The sequence below is a fragment of the Psittacula echo genome (assembly GCF_963264785.1).
Source record: "Psittacula echo genome assembly, chromosome: 16".
Taxonomy (NCBI): Eukaryota; Metazoa; Chordata; class Aves; order Psittaciformes; family Psittacidae; genus Psittacula; species Psittacula echo.
This window is the reverse complement of record NC_137752.1, coordinates 9,843,634-9,860,938: the sequence shown is the minus strand read 5'-3', so window position 1 is coordinate 9,860,938 and position 17,305 is coordinate 9,843,634. Positions and strand designations below refer to the sequence as shown.

At 56.0% G+C, this 17,305-nt stretch overlaps 1 protein-coding gene across 1 annotated transcript in view; it reads left to right on the top strand.

Moving 5' to 3' along the window:
• Nucleotides 1–13,906: 13,906 nt before the first annotated feature.
• Nucleotides 13,907–17,305, top strand: part of ARRDC1 (arrestin domain containing 1) — a gene marked incomplete at both ends in the record, with an annotated part of 35,518 nt that continues 32,119 nt past the window's right edge. The window contains one exon of the mRNA XM_080630613.1: nucleotides 13,907–14,024. Coding sequence (XP_080486739.1) covers nucleotides 13,907–14,024 — 118 coding nt within the window. The remainder of the gene's footprint in view (nucleotides 14,025–17,305) is intronic.

Here is a 17,305-nt window from a genome sequence, read left to right as displayed (position 1 = left end):
TCGGCTTTCATCATACTGTGTTGTGCAGCCCCTGCTAAATCTGGGGGATCGTGTGAATCCACACTGCAAACATCGTTGACCAGACACAGCACCATGGTACCTCCAAAGCACATGGTACCTGGATCTCACCCTGCAATTCCCCTCTGAGGAAGGACCCTCCTCTTCAGGCAATGACAGAGGGGCTCCAGGGGAGATCCAGGACCTGGCCTCTGTTCCCTGGAGATGCTGCTGCCGGTCCCCACTCCCTGGAGCTGCTGTGTCCTTGGACACTCTCATCCTCTCCTTTGCCAGAACAAAAATCTTCTTGCTTGTACTTTCTGAGGTCAAAACAGGCCAGAAACCACATGTCCTGGCTTTTTTTTTCCTAAAGCAGGAGTGATTCCCACCCCCGGAGCCTGCAGCACAGGGGAAACGAGGACACCAGCAACTTCCCACAGCAGCTTTGCTTATAATCTTGCTGTGTTCACCCCTGTCGAAGGTGGGTTGTTGGGCTCAGCCAGCCCTCAGGCTGGGGCTTGAGGCCGTGGTGAGGGGACAGTGCATCCATCCCCATCCGAGGGTTGCACACTGCTGGGAGGAGGTGCTCCAGTGCTCCTGGACCAGGATGGGTGGGAGCAGCGGTGGAAGCCTCGGTGGCATCCGCTCCATCCGGGGCCACTGCAGGTAACCATCCCCAGGGCTTTCCCGAGGAAGCACCACACGGAGATGGAGCTGGGAACGGGGAGCAAGAAGGGATCGGGATCTGGAGGCGCTTCCCTGGGGATTGCTGCCCTCCGCAGGCGCAGCTGCGAGTAACAGCGAGCGGCCGCGGCGGGTGAAGTCTGGTTCCTAAAGGAGCTTTGGGTGAACGGTGCCGGGAGGTTCTTCAACACAAGCTCCTGTTCTACACTCCCACCTGCCCCAGGAACACCCTGAGCCCTCGCCCGCTGCACAGACGCACCCACCTTCACCCGATCCTGTGCTCCCACACGAGCACTCACAGACAGCGGCAAATAATCATAGAATAGAGCCTGGTTTGTGTTGGAAGGGACCTTAAAGCTCCTCCAGCTCCAACCCCTGCCGCGGGCAGGGACCCCTTCCACTGGAGCAGCTTGCTCCAAGCCCCTGTGTCCAACCTGGCCTTGAACACTGCCAGGGATGGGGCAGCCACAGCTTCTCTGGGCACCCTGGGCCAGCGCCTCAGCACCCTCCCAGGGAAGAGCTTCTGCCTAAGAGCTCATCTCAGTCTCCCCTCAGGCAGGTTCAAGCCATTCCCCTTGGCCTGTCCCTACAGGCCCTTGTCCCAAGCCCCTCTCCAGGTTTCCTGCAGCCCCTTTAGGCACTGGAGCTGCTCTCAGGTCTCCCCTTCAGGAGCCTTCTCTTCTCCAGGCTGCCCCAGCCCAGCTCTCTCAGCCTGGCTCCAGAGCAGAGCTGCTCCAGCCCTCGCAGCATCTCTGTGGCCTCCTCTGGACTCGCTCCAACAGCTCCATGTCCATCTTGTGCTGGATCAGGACTGCAGGGGGGTCTCATGAGACTCTGGGCTCTTTCCCATACCCATCCCACCCCTCAGCCAGGGGCACAGAGCTGCCCAGGGGTGTGTTATCCCTCGGGGCAGTCATTCCCAGGGCTGTGACCTGGCTGATGGCCAAGTGGTTCTGGCAGATGGCTCCAGTGGGCTGCCAAGCTGGTGCACACAAGGACCAGGCATCCACTGTGGTCCCTTTCTTCATCCCCCACCACTGAGCACCCTGCTGCAGAGGGGGACACCCAGGGCGGGCGAGCACTGTGACCATCCCATGACAGGGAGCAACGGCACAGGAGCTTGCAGGTTTCTCTGTGTTCAGATCTCTTTTTATCACTATAAATTCCATTACTTTGAAATCATTCAAGGCCTTGAGAATTTTTTTCCCAAGCCAGCTATAAAAAGGACATTAGAATTACAATTCTGGTGCTAACAATAGCATTACTCAAAGCTGCTGGCCAGAAGTGGGGAGCTCTGGGTAGAATAAAGACCTAAACTGAAATGTCAATAATAACTTCTTTCTTCCCCTCGCTGTCTTCCAGCCTGCACAAGCTGCTCGGGTCTCTCTATCCTAATGAGCATTAAAGTGGTTTCACATTAGAGCTACAGAAAATTGAAGTTTTGTTCCCTCAGAAGCTTAGTCTGGCCTTTGAAAGCCAGTGACCACATTCTAGGTTTGGATATGAGCATCTTTGGTCTCAAAGGCTCATTACCAGCAATTCACTGCTGCTGAAATGCAGCCACAACTGGAGAGGGACAGTCACAGTGCAGCAGCACCCAACGGGCCAGAAGATGAGGTAGGGAGAGGTTTGACTGGGGGGTGCTTGGTCCTGGTCCCCCACTGGCCCTGTGCAGCATTCCTGGTCTGTGCCTTGCTCCTGGGAGCCCGGCTGTCAGGTCAACCTCCACTGGGCTGGTGCTGGGTTTGCAGTGGCTGCTTTCAGCTCAGTTTAGTCCCTAAAAGTATGGGATGGAAGAGCCCCAGCAGCCCAGCCTGAGCTGCAGGTGGGGTGTTTGGGGAGTCCCCAGGACACCCTGGGTGCAGCAGCATCTTGCTGAGAGGGTGACACAGCCAATAACCTGGCAATGCAGGGTGGGTTTTCCCATCTATGTGACAAGCCCACATGGCATGGGGAAGGGGCCATGCTGGCTGCTGGGTGCCTGCTGCCCACTCACTGCTGGGCAGATAGAGCAATGAGACTTTCCAGGAAAGCCCATTCCCACGGCAGGGCCCAGCAGCTGCAGCTCCACCTCCTGCCTGCTCTGTGTCTGGATGGTGCAACACCGAGCAGTCATGGGTGATGTGAGGATCAGTGGCAGCAGCCAGAGTCCAGGGGGTTGTTTGTAGGAGCACTGAGGAAGGATGAGTGAACCCTGAGCTGGAGCTTGCACCCAGGTGTAAGAGGAGCGCATGGGTCTGCCCTCCTGCTCTTGGCAGAGAAAGCAGTAGAGGCTGGAGCAACGCAGAGCAGATCTGCTGCCTGTTCTCATCAGCCCTGCACTGTCCCTGCTCATCCCAGCCATGCTAGGATGGGCAAAGGCTCCCTGGCACCCTGGTCAGGGTCTTCCTTGTGCTCCTTGTTGCAGTGGGGCTGCTGCTTTGCTCAGACAAGACCCACAGAGCAGAGCTGCGAAGCCCACAGCAGGGCTGATGGGTGCCTTGAGAAAGGTCTGCAAAGAATCCAGCTCCTGCAGGTGCCCCTAGAGCAGCCTTCACAAACGAGTCCCTAACATCCCACAGCAGCCACCCCAGCTCCCAGACCCTCTCCTGAGCACCCAGGCCTATGGTGGGTGAACAAGGCCAGATAAGCCATCAAAAGCTCCCTACTGCAGGTTGGGGGCTGCATGGGGGCAGGACCTACAGAGGGTGTCAAGGAGCTAATGGCCCTGACCAGCCTCACCTGGACCCGCAGCCCATGGGTCCGTTTAAGCTTTGCCAGGGTTGTCAGTCCCTGCTTGAGCTGTATTGAGGAGAACTGGTCCTCTCTGGTGGTCATCCAGCCTTTAACCATGAGCTCATTTCCCAGCTGGCTGTGTGTCATCACTGTAGACCTGCCAGAAGATCACCAGGCTCTGTCTCACCTTGGTTGCCTTCACTTATCCTGAGCTGCAGGTTGACTTTCTGGCTTTTAGATCTGCCTCATGGTGGGGACCTTTCCTGGTGGTCTTCACTCCTGGTTGAATGTTTCTACCATGTCTAGGTCTGCTCTGCTTGGGAGCAGAGGGACAGGGCCATTGCTGGGGAGACCCTGCCTGTAATTGGGGTGTTTCTTCTGGCTTCTTGGACCTTTGGGTGCTCCTGGCCCTTGTTGTACCCTGGTGGGTGGTAGTGGTTGTAGAAAGGGCTACAGGAGAAAATACAGTTGGGAGAGAGGGGGCTGTGTGGGATATGTGCTACAGGGCAGTGTCTGCTGGGATGGGGTAGGACAATCTGCCCTGTGGTGTTCCTTGCAGTCCTAGCCAATGCTTCTGCTGTGTGAGGTCCTTGGAGGCTGGTGGTACCCACACCTGGGTGCCTGGTGCAGAGGAGGGGGGTGATGCTGTGAGGAGGGGTTGAGCTGTGGAGCTGGTTCCTCAGGCTGAGGGGGGGGATACAGATGTTGTATTTGTGGGTGCAGGTCCAGGTTCCTCACTGGTATCTGCTTCTGTTGTGGTGCCTTTTGAAACACGCTGAAATAGGCAGAGTCAGCTCCCCTGTGGTGTTACCTTGTGCACAGGCACCAGTGTGAGGAGCTGGGAAACAGAAACTTGGCTATAATGAAGTGTTCATACCAAGGAAGTCCCCTCACTGTGCATGGGGGCAGATGGTAGCAAACTGGGCCTGGAGAATTAAATTTCTTCTTTAATCCTTATTTCCTGCAGCTGCTGAGAAATGGTGCTGGTGGTGGGATGCCATGAGCAGGGATGTGCCTGCAGAGGATGGTGAGATGGTTTTGACATAATCATAGAATCATCTCAGCCTGGTTTGTGTTGGAAGGGACCTTAAAGCTCCTCCAGCTCCAACCCCTGCCACGGGCAGGGACACCTTCCACTAGAGCAGCTTGCTCCAAGCCCCTGTGTCCAACCTGGCCTTGAGCACTGCCAGGGATGGGGCAGCCACAGCTTCTCTGGGCACCCTGTGCCAGCGCCTCAGCACCCTCACAGGGAAGAGCTTCTGCCTAAGAGCTCATCTCAGTCTCCCCTCTGGCAGGTTCAAGCCATTCCCCTTGGCCTGTCCCTACAGGCCCTTGTCCAAAGCCTTGCTCTTTTTCAAGCTTATTTCATTGAAGCTCCTGCAGGTCCTTGGGTTGTTGCACGGAAGGTAAGTGGTGAAATTTGAATGGCAGAGCTTGCTAGGAGAAGCAGGGACCAGCTGAGCTGTAGCTGTGCTGCAGTCAGACACGTGTCTGGTGGAGACACGATTCAATCCCAAATGAAGCGATTTCTTGTGGTGCTGCTCTAGCCTGATAACTGTGGTAACACATCCAGTGCATTGTTGGCCTCGATTCACATCACAGTAGGTGTTTTCAGGGGCTGAAGTGTCAATGCAAGGCAAGTTTTAGGAGGACTCCGAAAATAGCTGTAGATAGGGCTGGGCTTGGAATATTTGCCCATGGGAGGAGTGTGTGAAGGTGGTGCTGCTGGGAACCAGAGCTGCAAGTGAAAGAACTGGTTTCATCCTACACCAGCTCAAGCTCACAGAATACATGGAGGGTGGGGAAAGACACACATGATGTTATAGTGCAGGGAAAGTACAGGAAGCTTTGGCAGATGTGGCAGCAGCTGATCTGTAAGAGAAACACCCTGAGGAGGAAGATGAAATAAGATCAATCTGGAGAGGTTTAGCTTGGATTACTCTGTCTTCTCCATGGAGCTTAATCCAGGACACGGACTCACACTGTGCCTGGGATGTTTCCGCCTCCCCCACGTGGGGGCTCACAGGGAACTGAAGCACACTGTTAACAGCCATCCTGGCTGGATTAAATCAGGTATACCACGTCTCTTCCCTCCTGGCCCTCAGACAAGGGTCCCATGGTTTGTTCCACCAGCTCCTCAGTGCCCAGCGTGTCCTTCTCCCACCTCCTCAGACTTCGGAGGAAGGGAAAAGCTATCAGGTCTGTACACAGCTTACTGCTGGTCCGCCCTGAGCTGCCCTTCAGTGCTTCCTCACAGGTTGTGCTGCTGTAACACGCTGACTTGCTGTTGGCTTGCAGTTTAAACTCCAAGGGATGTGCTCTGTTCTTCTGTGCTTCTACCTTGCCAGACTGCACCCTTGTACCTCCCCTGGGTGCTGGAGGCTCTTGCTACAGCCTCTGCTGTGCTGCTTGCCCCAGCCCCTTTGAGGCCCTGCACCAGGACAGGTCCCTGGGGTGGCACGGTGGCTTCAGCTCCTGCTGTCCCAGCGGGTACACTGGGTGACAGTAGCTTGGCAGGTTGCCCTGCAGAGGCAGTGTAGGGATAGCAGACATGGACATGCAGAAGCTCATCATGCTCAGCTCCCACTGTTGCGAGAGGTGTGGAGGCAGACAGCTCTCTGCCTTCTCTTACCCCATGGTGGGAGGTGCTGGCTGCTTCCCCAGGGCATTTGTACACCCAGGTGTAACTGGCTGCACAAGCATCATTGTTGCCTGGTCACTGGTGTAAATGGGTTGTAGACTCGCCTTCAACCACCTTACTTGCCACCAGCTCATGTGGCAGGAGATGTCCAGCACGTGGCTGTAGCACAGGCAAAGCCTCCATCAGCTCCTTGTGTCAGCAGCACCGTGCTCATGTGTGGCTGGGGCAGGCATTGCTCATGGTGTGGCAGTGGAGGGCTCTTTAATGACTCCTCCTGCTCTGGCCAAGGCAGGGCTGTCGGATGTGACTCAGCTGCTGTGTGACACGTCTGGCTGGCCTTGGACCAGTGACCTCTGGGTCTCGCGTATTAGCTCATAGAACCCCAGATCAATAATGACTAGGGGAAGGGAGAGCTGATGAGGGTCAATCCCGGGACATCTTAGCCATGGGCAGGGGCTGAGGAGCTGGGAGGAGCAGGGGTAAAGAACAGCCAGGTACAGTGATAGAGGATGCCCATTTCCTCACTGCTCTTGCATGCAGCATCCACCGAGATGCAGCCAGCCAGCAAATGCTTTTGGAAAGCATTACTTCACAGAGAAAACTGTTCAGTGCTGATGGTGCCCTCGGGCAGTGCTGCTGCAGCAGCTTGTGCTGAGGCATTAACTCCTTCCCCTGCACGCCTGGCTCTGGGTGGTTTCTGGCCTACCCCATAGGGTGTCCTTGGGGTCAGCACTGCTGCTGTGATGTTCTGCCCCTTACCTAGGCCCTGGTGGTGGGGAAGGGGCTCATGCTATGGAGGTGGGGTTCGTTCAGAAGGGAGCTCTGTGTCACCAGGTGCTGGGCTGCACCCCAGGGCTCTCAAGCTGGGTGCATGACCCTTGGTGCATGATCTCTCCCCAGACCCTCCTCATGAGCTTCCAGAAGGGTTGGGGGATTTCTTGGTGATTTCAGGCCATGGCATCTAGGACAGGGTCCACTCCACAGCTTTTTGTCAGCTGGAAGAGGGACATCTGGGCTGATTGAGCAAATTAACCCTAGCCGCCTTCTGAGCAACACGGCGATCCACTTCTCTAGTTAGCAGCTGTGGTACAGTCCTGGATATCACCACTGCTGCCTTCTGTCCATGGATATTTGTCACTGTCTCTCTGCTGGGAGCTATCTCCTCCACATCCAAACATGGAAGTGCTCCCCTGCCGTTTCTGGGGGAAATTGAGTGGATTTAGGTGGAAGTGCTGCAGGAGGTGCGATCATGGACCTTGCATGGGAGTGGCTGATGGGACATTGCATCCCCAGGGGTGAGTCTGTGGTGGGGCAGCAATCCCCACTCCTCGGAAGGGTACCAAACATCACCAGTGTGGAAGAACTGATGGCTGGGTTGCATTGGGCTGCTGTCCTGGCCAGCCAGGCTGTGGTGTTAGAGGAACCTGTGCAGGGGAAAAAGAAGCAGAAGAAAAGCCAGGGCAAATACAGGGTTCAAACATCTTGCACCTCGGGTGGTGATCAGGCAGGGTGAGTGATGCTGCTGCTGTTGGACCCTCCACTTGCTCAGGGCATCTCTTGGGAAGCAGACACTGGGTAGTGCTTGCAGCACAGCTCTGAAAAGGGTCTCCATGAGCCTGGGGGAACCTCATCCTGCTCACATGTGTTAAACAGCAACTACTGCCTGCCCTGGTGTTGTGTGAACCTGACCCCAACTGTGTGTAGCTTTGCAGTGAGGGGGAGCTGCAAAATTCTGCCTGATGCTGGGGGCATGACAGTCAGATTTTGGGTTCAATTTGGCCCTTTGCTCAGGTAAGGCCCTGCTGGGATCACTGAGGCTGAGTGAATCCTCCTGCTCCCAGAGCCTGCAGGTGAGTGCAGCAAACCATCCTCGCCACTCTGCCTGTGCATGGATGCTGTGGGGAAGGGAAGACATGAATCCCCCCACCAGATCCTCCTCCCCAGTCCTGCACTGAGCAAGAAGCTCTTCCAGCAGAGGAGGAGATCAGAAATCCAGGCAGCAGGATGGGAATGATGATAACAGTAATGAATGCCTGGCCTCTCTTGAAGGACTCGGTGAGGCTCGCCAAGTGCTGGCTGGCATTAGTGGATTAAAGCAGTAGCACCCACGAGAAGGGGATGGGTGCCAGCTGGGTCACAGCCTACACTGGCTCAGGTAGGGGCTCCCCCTGCCTTCATCTTCCTTCATGGCTTGGGGGGAAGACTGAAAGGGAGGAGATGGCTTTGGAGGAGTGGCCCTGAATCAGCCCTTCCCCAGGGATGAGGGTTAATGTATGGGAGAGAACGGGTCAGGAGCACCGTGTGTTACCTGTGGGTGCTCACCTGGTCCCTCATGATGTGATCTAAAGGGCTTGTGCTTACCCCTATGTGCATTTGGGGATAAATAAGCTCCTAATGCCTCAGCTCCCGTGCGTGCGTGCGAGTGTGTGTGGAGGAGGCTGCTCCCGCACACGGATTCCCATCCACACGCAAATGCCAGAACGTGGGTTTGCAGAGGCACAAACCAGAGCAGGAACACAAAGGCTGGAGAAAGCGCCATGCAGAGAGAGGCCTGACAAGCTCGGATTGCTCAGCTTATCACAGAAATTGAGAGGTGCCTTGATTCTGGTGTGTAAGTACCACCTCGAAGAGAAATTACTTGGCACTAAGGACTCTTTAATGTCAGAGAAAGACAGAACAAGAACCAGTGGCTGAAGCCTGCCAAAGCTGGACTAAAAGGCAAGTGTGGGTGTTAGCAGCAAAAGGGTTGTCAGCAGAAGCAAACTGCCCAGGGCCACATACGGTTTGTCCCTCAGGGAAGGGAAGTCTGGTGGAGATGTCTCAGTGAGGTTATTCTACCATCAGGCACATGGTATGAGGGTAAGGGGATGGTATTTATTATGCTGTTACAGCCCCTTTGGCTTTTTTATTGTCTGGAGAGGGGCTTTGGACAAGGGCCTGTAGGGACAGGCCAAGGGCAATGGCTTTAACCTGCCAGAGGGGAGACTGAGATGAGCTCTTAGGCAGAAGCTCTTCCCTGTGAGGGTGCTGAGGCGCTGGCCCAGGGTGCCCAGAGAAGCTGTGGCTGCCCCATCCCTGGCAGTGTTCAAGGCCAGGTTGGACACAGGGGCTTGGAGCAAGCTGCTCCAGTGGAAGGTGTCCCTGCCCGGGGCTGGGGGTTGGAACTCTTCCAACACAAACCATTCCGTATGAGGCCTGGGACACTGTCTCAGGATAGAGGGTCATGAAGCATCCCTGGCTCCTCACAGAGCCTGGCTCTGCTGTGAGGCTGATTCTGATCTCTCATCTCATCAGCCCAAGGACTGGGACTGTGGGAGAGCTGGTACAACCACAGGGGTATCAGGCAGATGCAGTTAAAGGAGCTGCTGCAATGCTCTGGGATTCGAGGTCCCAGAGCTTCATCCACCACTGATGGGACACTTGGCTCCAAATCCCAGCACGTGCCCTTAGGAAGCTGCCTCCCTGCCCACAGCCAAGCCCATGAACCCATAGGAGGTTGCTGGGGACCTTGGTTTGTGGCCTCCTGCGGGGTGAAGGGTGGCTGCACAGGAAGGTGTGGCTGAACAACACCAAGTCCAGGCAAGCTGGTGAAAGGTGCCAGCCTGGAACAAATGAGTAATGGTTGCTGCTGTCGTATCAGATGACGTGGTTGAATGGCCACGAAATCAGCTGAGGAGCAGCGAGGCACCGAGCGAGGCAGGGAAGTGATCTGGAAAGGTAATAAATGTAAGTGTAACATAAATATGTCAGTATTATGGATTTTCTATACATATATAGGTATATAGAATAGTTATTAATGGTGTATATAGCATATTAGCTGTGAACCTTCCATGGGCTCGTTGATGAAAGTGTGTGTTTGAGTCCAAGGGAAGCTTCAGAATCATAGAATGGTTTGGGTTGGAAAGGACCTTCAAAGCTCATCTATTCCAATCCCCTGCAATGAGCAGGGACATCTTTATCTAGATCAGGTTGCCCAGAACCACATGCAGCCTGGCCTTCAATGTCTCCAGGGATGGAGCATCCACCACGTCACTGGGCAACCTGTGCCAGAGTTTTACCACCCTCACTGTAAAACGTGTCCCTCACGTCCAGACTGAAACCTGATGGCTGCTTGCTGTGGTTGTGCTGCTTCCCCTCTTCCTCTGCCACAGCCTCACGGGGTGCGGGGAGCTCACCCAGCCAGCAGTAAAGCCCCCATCACGTTCTCCCATCAGGAGGATAGGGAGAGGTTGGAACAGCAAAAGCAAGAAAACTTGAGGGTTGAGAGAAAGGCTCCTCATCCCTTGTGACAGAGGAGACCGGGGTGTCCCCAGGGTGCTGGGTGTGAGGCTGGTTCCTCTCCCCAGCAGCCCCAGGGGCTCCCCAGAGCACAGAGTGGGTGGAAATGACGGTGCCAGCTGCTCCTTGCCCCAGGGGTAATGTGCTGTGCCTCACCTGGAAGCATTCCCATCGCTCAACCTCTGCCAGTCACTGCTGGGCTATGCTCGGGCATTTCCGCAGTGCCTCTCCCTCAGGACACCCGGTCCTGGCTCAGCACCGGCACTGCCAGGCGGGATCATGGTGTCCTGCACGGGGAAACTGAGGCACGGTCAGGTGGGGCTGTGCCACCACCTTGTCACCAGGCTCAGCTGCAGGGCAACATCTCGGAGGCCAAAAGAGGAACAAATTTAAGTCACAAGACAGTGCCTATGACTTAACTTTGAAGCCTTACTATAACCATATGTACAAGCAGAGTACACAACTTGCAGCTACAGCTGATCCCTGTGTGAGGGCACCCCCGGCTGCTCTCCCAGGGCCCATGGTTGAAGCTCATCTCTGCTGCAGGCAGGGCACACTCAGGTGACAGTGTGTGGGGTATTGATACGTGTTGTGGTGGGTTTTTAATAACTACTATGTTCTTTGTCAAGAAATGTCACATTCCTTGAAGTGAGGGGAACATGACGATATGTGATAGGAAAATTTTATTCTAAACCCAGGGTTGGCAGTTGTTTTTCTTTTCTCTTCAGAAATTTCCCTTTTACTAAGGGAAAAAGGAGGAAGGGAGAGCAGGCAGAAGCTAGAGGAAGTGAGATTTACCACCACCACATCAAACCCTTCAAAGCAATTTCTTTAAAGCAAAACAATGATCCAAAATCACAGGAAAGTGGATCTTTTGCAGTTTCCTAAACACCCATGGCAGGGGTTGGAGCTGGATGAGCTTTAAGGTCCCTTCCAACACAAACCAGGCTGGGATTCTATGATTCTATACCCATCTAGTTATGCCTTACAAGCTGCCATGCACACCATAGCCATGGTCTGGGTGATGGACTAACGCTGTGGCATCACTGGTCATGCCATGAGAAGGGCTCCCGTGTCTGTGTGAAGCACGCAGTGCCTGCCCTGCAGTGCTGCAGCCGTGCTGCAGCCGTGCCACAGTGTGCATGGCTGGAGCCCGGTGCCTTTGTTCAGCTCCTGGCACAGGAATCCCTTCCATTCACGTTGTGACCTCGGCTGAGCAACATTTGCCATGCTTAAAATTAACTTTTCTTCAAACAAGGTGCACAAATCCCTTTGTATCAGGAGAGAGGAGCTTGGCAAAGGGTTTTTTTCACCCTGAGCTGTTGCATGTGCAGTGTCCCTCTGGGGTGGCCCCAGCAGTGCACGAAGCCCCGAGTCTTTGACCACTTTCCATGGGGAAAGGGTGCTTAGGAAAATCATAGAATCCCAGCCTGGTTCAGGTTGGAAGGGACCTTAAAGCTCCTCCAGCTCCAACCCCTGCCACAGGCAGGGACCCCTTCCACTGGAGCAGCTTGCTCCAAGCCCCTGTGTCCAACCTGGCCTTGAACACTGCCAGGGATGGGGCAGCCACAGCTTCTCTGGGCACCCTGTGCCAGCGCCTCAGCACCCTCACAGGGAAGAGATTCTTACATCCAACCTCAACTTCCCCTGTTTCAGTCTGAACCCATCACCCCTTGTCCTATTGCTACAGTCCCTGATGAACAGCCTCTCTCCAGTTTGTCCGGTTTTGCTGTCAGAGCTAAACAGGGACTGATGGAAGCTGCTGCGGGCCAGTGTTACAAGAGACTGGAGAAAATCAGTGCATGTAGCCTGGCAAAACAAAAGCGAAGGGCAGCGCAAGGACAGAGGTGCATGGGATACAAGGAGACCAGCTGCTGGAGGCCATGAAATGAGGTGTATGTTGCCTGTGACTACACACAGGCTGGAAACAAGAGGTAGCTTGCAACACCAGAGAGGGAGTGCCTGGCAGGAGCCCTGTGCTTTAGGCACACCAACTCTGATGCTCTGTGAGGGGTTTTAGAATCATAGAATCATAGAATAGTTAGGGTTGGAAAGGACCTTGAGATCATCCAGTTCCAACCCCCCTGCCATGGGCAGGGACACCTCACACTAAACCATGTCACCCAAGGCCTCATCCAACCTGGCCTTGAACACTGCCAAGGATGGAGCATTCACAACTTCACTGAGCAACCCATTCCAGTGCCTCACCACCTTCTCAGTAAAGAATTTCTTCCTTAGATCCAATCTAAACTTCCCCTGTTTCAGTTTGAACCCGTTACCCCTTGTCCTGTCACTGCAGTCCCTCCCCAGCATCCTTGTAGGCCCCCTTCAGACACTGGAAGCTGCTCTGAGGTCTCCACGCAGCTTCTCTTCTCCAGGCTGAACAGCTCCAACTTTCTCAGCCTGTCTCCATACAGGAGGTGCTCCAGCCCCTGATCATCCTCGTGTTGACTTGTTCCAACAGTTCCATGTCCTTTTTATGTTGAGGACACCAGAACTGCACACAATGCTCCAAGTGAGGTCTCACGAGAGCAGAGTAGAGGGGCAGGATCACCTCCTTTGACCTGCTGGTCACACTCCTCTTGATGCAGCCCAGGATACGGTTGCTTTCTGGGCTGCGAGTGCACACTGAAGCCGGCTCATGTTCATTTTTCCATCGACCAACACCCACATTTATATCGCAACACCCACCATAAGGCAGCATTGAGGGTCCTGCCTCCTGCATGCCCGCACTGGTGTCACTGCAGGTCCATGGGACGATGTCTGTCTGCCTGGTCAGGTCCGAGCTGGGTGTGCTCTGCAGATAAACAGCCCTTCTGCACTCGTTCGCTCTGCCTGTGCACACTGCGGGCTCGCCAGCGGTGCCTTCCCCCAGCGCTGCCTTTGGTGTGGGTTTTGCAGGTGTGGTTTACTCCATGATGTAGAGCAGCGGGGACACGTTGAGTGTGATGGAGGGAGCCTGCTGTTCACCCCCGGCTGGGTCAGACACCTTCACCCCACTGATCCATGGGGAGCATGGGGCCGTCACTCAGCCCTCCACCCCGGACGCTGCAGGTCGCCAGTATTTGCCTCTCACTGGACACTTAAAGCGATTGGGGTTATAAAAATAGGAGGGAGAGAGGTGACAGCTGGGCCAGCGAATTACAGTGGGGAGATCGGATTAGAGGGAGCAGGGATCACCAGGAGGAAAGATGCCCCCATGCTGGGGCAGCCAGCGCCTTCCCTCACACCCCAGACCCACAACCGGCCCCACAACCGGCGCCTTCCCTCACACCCCAGACCCACAACCGGCCCCACGACCGGTGCCTTCCCTCACACCCCAGACCCACAACCGCCTCCTTCCCTCACAGCTCGGCCCCACAGCCGTCTCTTTCCCTCACAGCCCGTCCCCCACAAACCGCCCCGTCCCTCTGGGCCCGCCCCGGCTCGGCCGCGCTGTGAGGCCGGGGCGGGAAGGGGCGGTGCGGGGCGGGAAGGGGCCGGCCCGGCGGGGCAGAGACATCGCGGGCCGGCGCGGCGAAGGGCGCAGGTATCGCTGCCGGCGGAGCGCGCAGGGCCGGGCAGGGCCGGTCCGCGGGGGCCGGCGGGGCCATGGGGAAGGTGCAGCTCTTCGAGATCCGCCTGGGCGACAGCCGCGTCGTGTACGGCCCCGGCGAGCCGCTGGCGGGCACCGTCACCGTGCGGCTCTCGGGCTCGCTGCAGTACCGAGGTGAGCCCGCGGCCTGCCCGCCGCTCCCCGCGTGGGGTGTCCCCGGGGCTGCGGGGGGCCGGGCCGGGTCCCGGGGGCTGCCCTCACCCGTGGGGCTGGTGGCGGGGCGGGGAGTGCGCGGAGGAGCCGGTTCTCCGGCGCGGGGGAGCGGGCGCTGCGGGCAGGGGAGCGGCGGCAGCAACCTGCTGAATTATTTCCTCCTCTGCTCCCTCGTACTTTTTGCTCCCATCCCATACCCAAGCAGCCACCCACCCCCTGAAACCCCAACAAACCCTGGGGGTGAGGGCTTGTTTCACAGCAGCCTCGCAAGCCCGCGGTGCCCCGGTTAATGGCATCGGGAGGCGGCTAAAAGAGCCGGGCTCCGTGTCCAGCCTCCCCCGGCGCCCTGCGGCCTCCCTGGGCTGTGGCATCGTGGTGCCAGCGGGCTTTCCACACCGAGCCCCTGCGCTGGAATGTGTGATCTGTATGGCAGGGCCGTGGGGGGAGGTAGGGGACGATACCTCAGCGGGGAGGGTGCCCTATGCCATGCCCCAGCAGGAAGGGTGCCCGCCCGTTTGCAGCCACAGACCGCGGCAAGCATCCGTTCCATTCCATCTGGAATGAACTTGAGCGTTTTGAGTTATGGAAGCACCGGTTTGGAGGCGTCCAGGCTGTGCCTGTGGTCCTGTGTGTGCTGGGGAGAGGGTGCCCGCGGTGGGGCAGGCAGCAGCAGCCCCACTGTGCTCATGGTGCAGGAGGTATCGGGGTGGCTCCAAGTGAGACCCAGGCCCCCTTGGTGGCTGTTGCGGTCCCTCAGGGCAGAGGGGCAGGGATGGGCTGGGGGGTGATGAGCAGCTGGTTCAGACCTTCCAAACCAGGAACTTTGCTCCCCCAGCCTGGAGGAGTCATTTGCATTTACAAGTTAGTTGTTGTGCTCAGTGCTGTGGAAATGCAGGCTGATTTGCTGTTTTCCCCGAGGTTGTCTTGCTTCTGCCTTTATAACAAATTATTATGGGGAAAAAAGACCAAAGAATGTGAAATACAAAGTCTCTCTTGAACAGAGACGTCAGCCTGGATGGTGGTGCCTATGCTTGTCTGTGTCTTGCTTTTGTGAGCACCATTCCCAGTTGTCTGCAAGAGCTTGTTGGAAGCTTCCTGAGGAAAACAGTGTCCTGGACAAGTGCAGACTTGTAGCCTGTTCAGCTCCTGTTGGAGCGAAACAGTTGCATGTTTCAGAGGGTACTCCCAGAGGTACTTCTTCCAGCAAAGATGTTGTTAACAAAGTGTGGCTGACTTCCATCTGCAGCCCATCCCGTTCACTTCCACGCCTGTTCCTGAAGGAACTCTTGGGCAAGGCAAGTGTTTGGCTTCAGAGAGCTCGGTTGTGCTGGCCACGGTTCCACCTTGCCGTTGCCTCTACGACTCCCATCTTGGAGAGCAACTGCACGTTCTCCTTCACACCAGATCTCCTTTGCTTCCTGGTGTGCTGCAGCTGGTTGTGGTGGAGCAGGAGGAATGTGTCTGTTCTGGACCTTCTTTCTGCTTCCTCATTGGTTTGACCCTGTGAAACGCTGGGGCCCAGCATAAGGGTTGGTCCTGAAGCCAGGAAGGGGTTTGCTGTTGGTGTTTGATTTTGGTAAGAGGCAGGGGCAGCTGAGCAGGGCTCTAGGAATGTTGGCAGAAGCATCCAGCCGGAATCCGAGGTGGGCTGTGTGTGGCTGTTCCTTTTGCGTCTGTGCAGAGGTGACCTGAGTGGCTGTTTTGAGCTGAGATCCCTGTACATTGGTTCACCAGCTGGGGTGGAAACTTCCTGTAACTGATATGTGAATCTACCCAAATAAGTCACGTTGGGCTGGGACACCAGCATCTACAGAGCTCTTTGCTACCTCTCCTCCCTGCTGCTCCGTATCTTGCAGTCTCTGGCATTTAATCCCTCCACACTGGGGCTGGGGATCTCCCAGATGGGCACCCTCTTCCTTCTGGCTGAAGGAAATGCCTCACCCCCAGAGGAGGAGGAGTCTCATGTAGCTGCTGAAACATCCTTCTTGGTGTGACAGCAGGCAGCTACCTGCTGGCAAGAGGTCTTAAAGGGGCTGCTCAGCCCTGTTGATCTCCATGGGCTCAGCAGCAAAGGAATCAGACAACCCTGATGTGCTGTGGCTTTCTGGTGGAGTGTGGGGAGAGGTGGGTGGCATCAACTTGTCTTATCTAGTATGTACACCTACACCTTCTGTGATCAGCTATCACTTCTTAGACTAAGAAACAGCTCCCAGGAGGAGACACCAAGTCCTCCCCCATTGCAAGTCTGTCCCCCAGCACTGAGGCTTGGTGCTTTCCATTGCCTGAGCTGGACCAGTCTGTGTGGTGGCTTCTCTCAGCGTTGTGGCTTTTTGAGATCACAAATGCAAACAAGTCTGTAGACAAGTGCCTCATGCGGTAACTCCTTTGATGGCTCTTGAGAATTGCACCTTCTGAAAGGCAGACGGTACAAACAAAGCTCTGTTCTGCCTGGCTAAACACGCTGGAAATCTTGGGTCATAGGAAAACCTCACTGGAGACGCACCTTTCAGGATCACAAGCACTCCCACCTACGTTGGCTTCCGTGCCAGCCGTGCTGACTAGCAGGAAAGGCTGTTCAGCAGCACACCTTCTGCAGCTGACCTTGGAGCAGCATCACAAGGGCCTGGTGGTGACCCAGCAGACCTGGGGAGGCACACTTGGCTGTGCCAGGGTGCAGGTCCTTCCCTGAGAACTTGTGAGCCTCAGGGGAGGGCGCTAATGGGAAGGCAGAATTCCTCATCCTGTGCCTGGCTCGCTGGGTAAATCGTCAAACACGGGTGCACAAAGAATAATTAATCCGAACAGGAAGCTGGCGCTGGGACAGCTGGAGATGGAGGTAATTTGGGGGGAGGAAGGGAGGGAGGAGGGAGATAAGTGTGCTCAGAGCAGGGCTGGCAGCCCCTGGCCACTGACGGGAGTGTGCTGGAACAAAGGCTTGAGCTGCTTGGGGGTGCTGGAGCACTTTCCTCTCAGCTCTGTGGCTTGCAGGGGCAGTGCAGATTATTCCGGCCCCACTGCCAGGCTCTCATGTCCGGAAGTGTAATGGTAAAGCACCAGCCCTCTCCTGTGTCACTGGGTAAAAGAAACAGCAAGTGCCTTCCGGAGCGGGTTTCAGCACTTTACTGTTCTCTGGTATTTAGCTGTTCAAGTTTATGCCACGATGACTTGACTTTGAAAATCACTCCCTTGACCTACAAAGGTCCCGACACAAGTACTGATGTCTGTTCGTGCTCTAGAAGTAC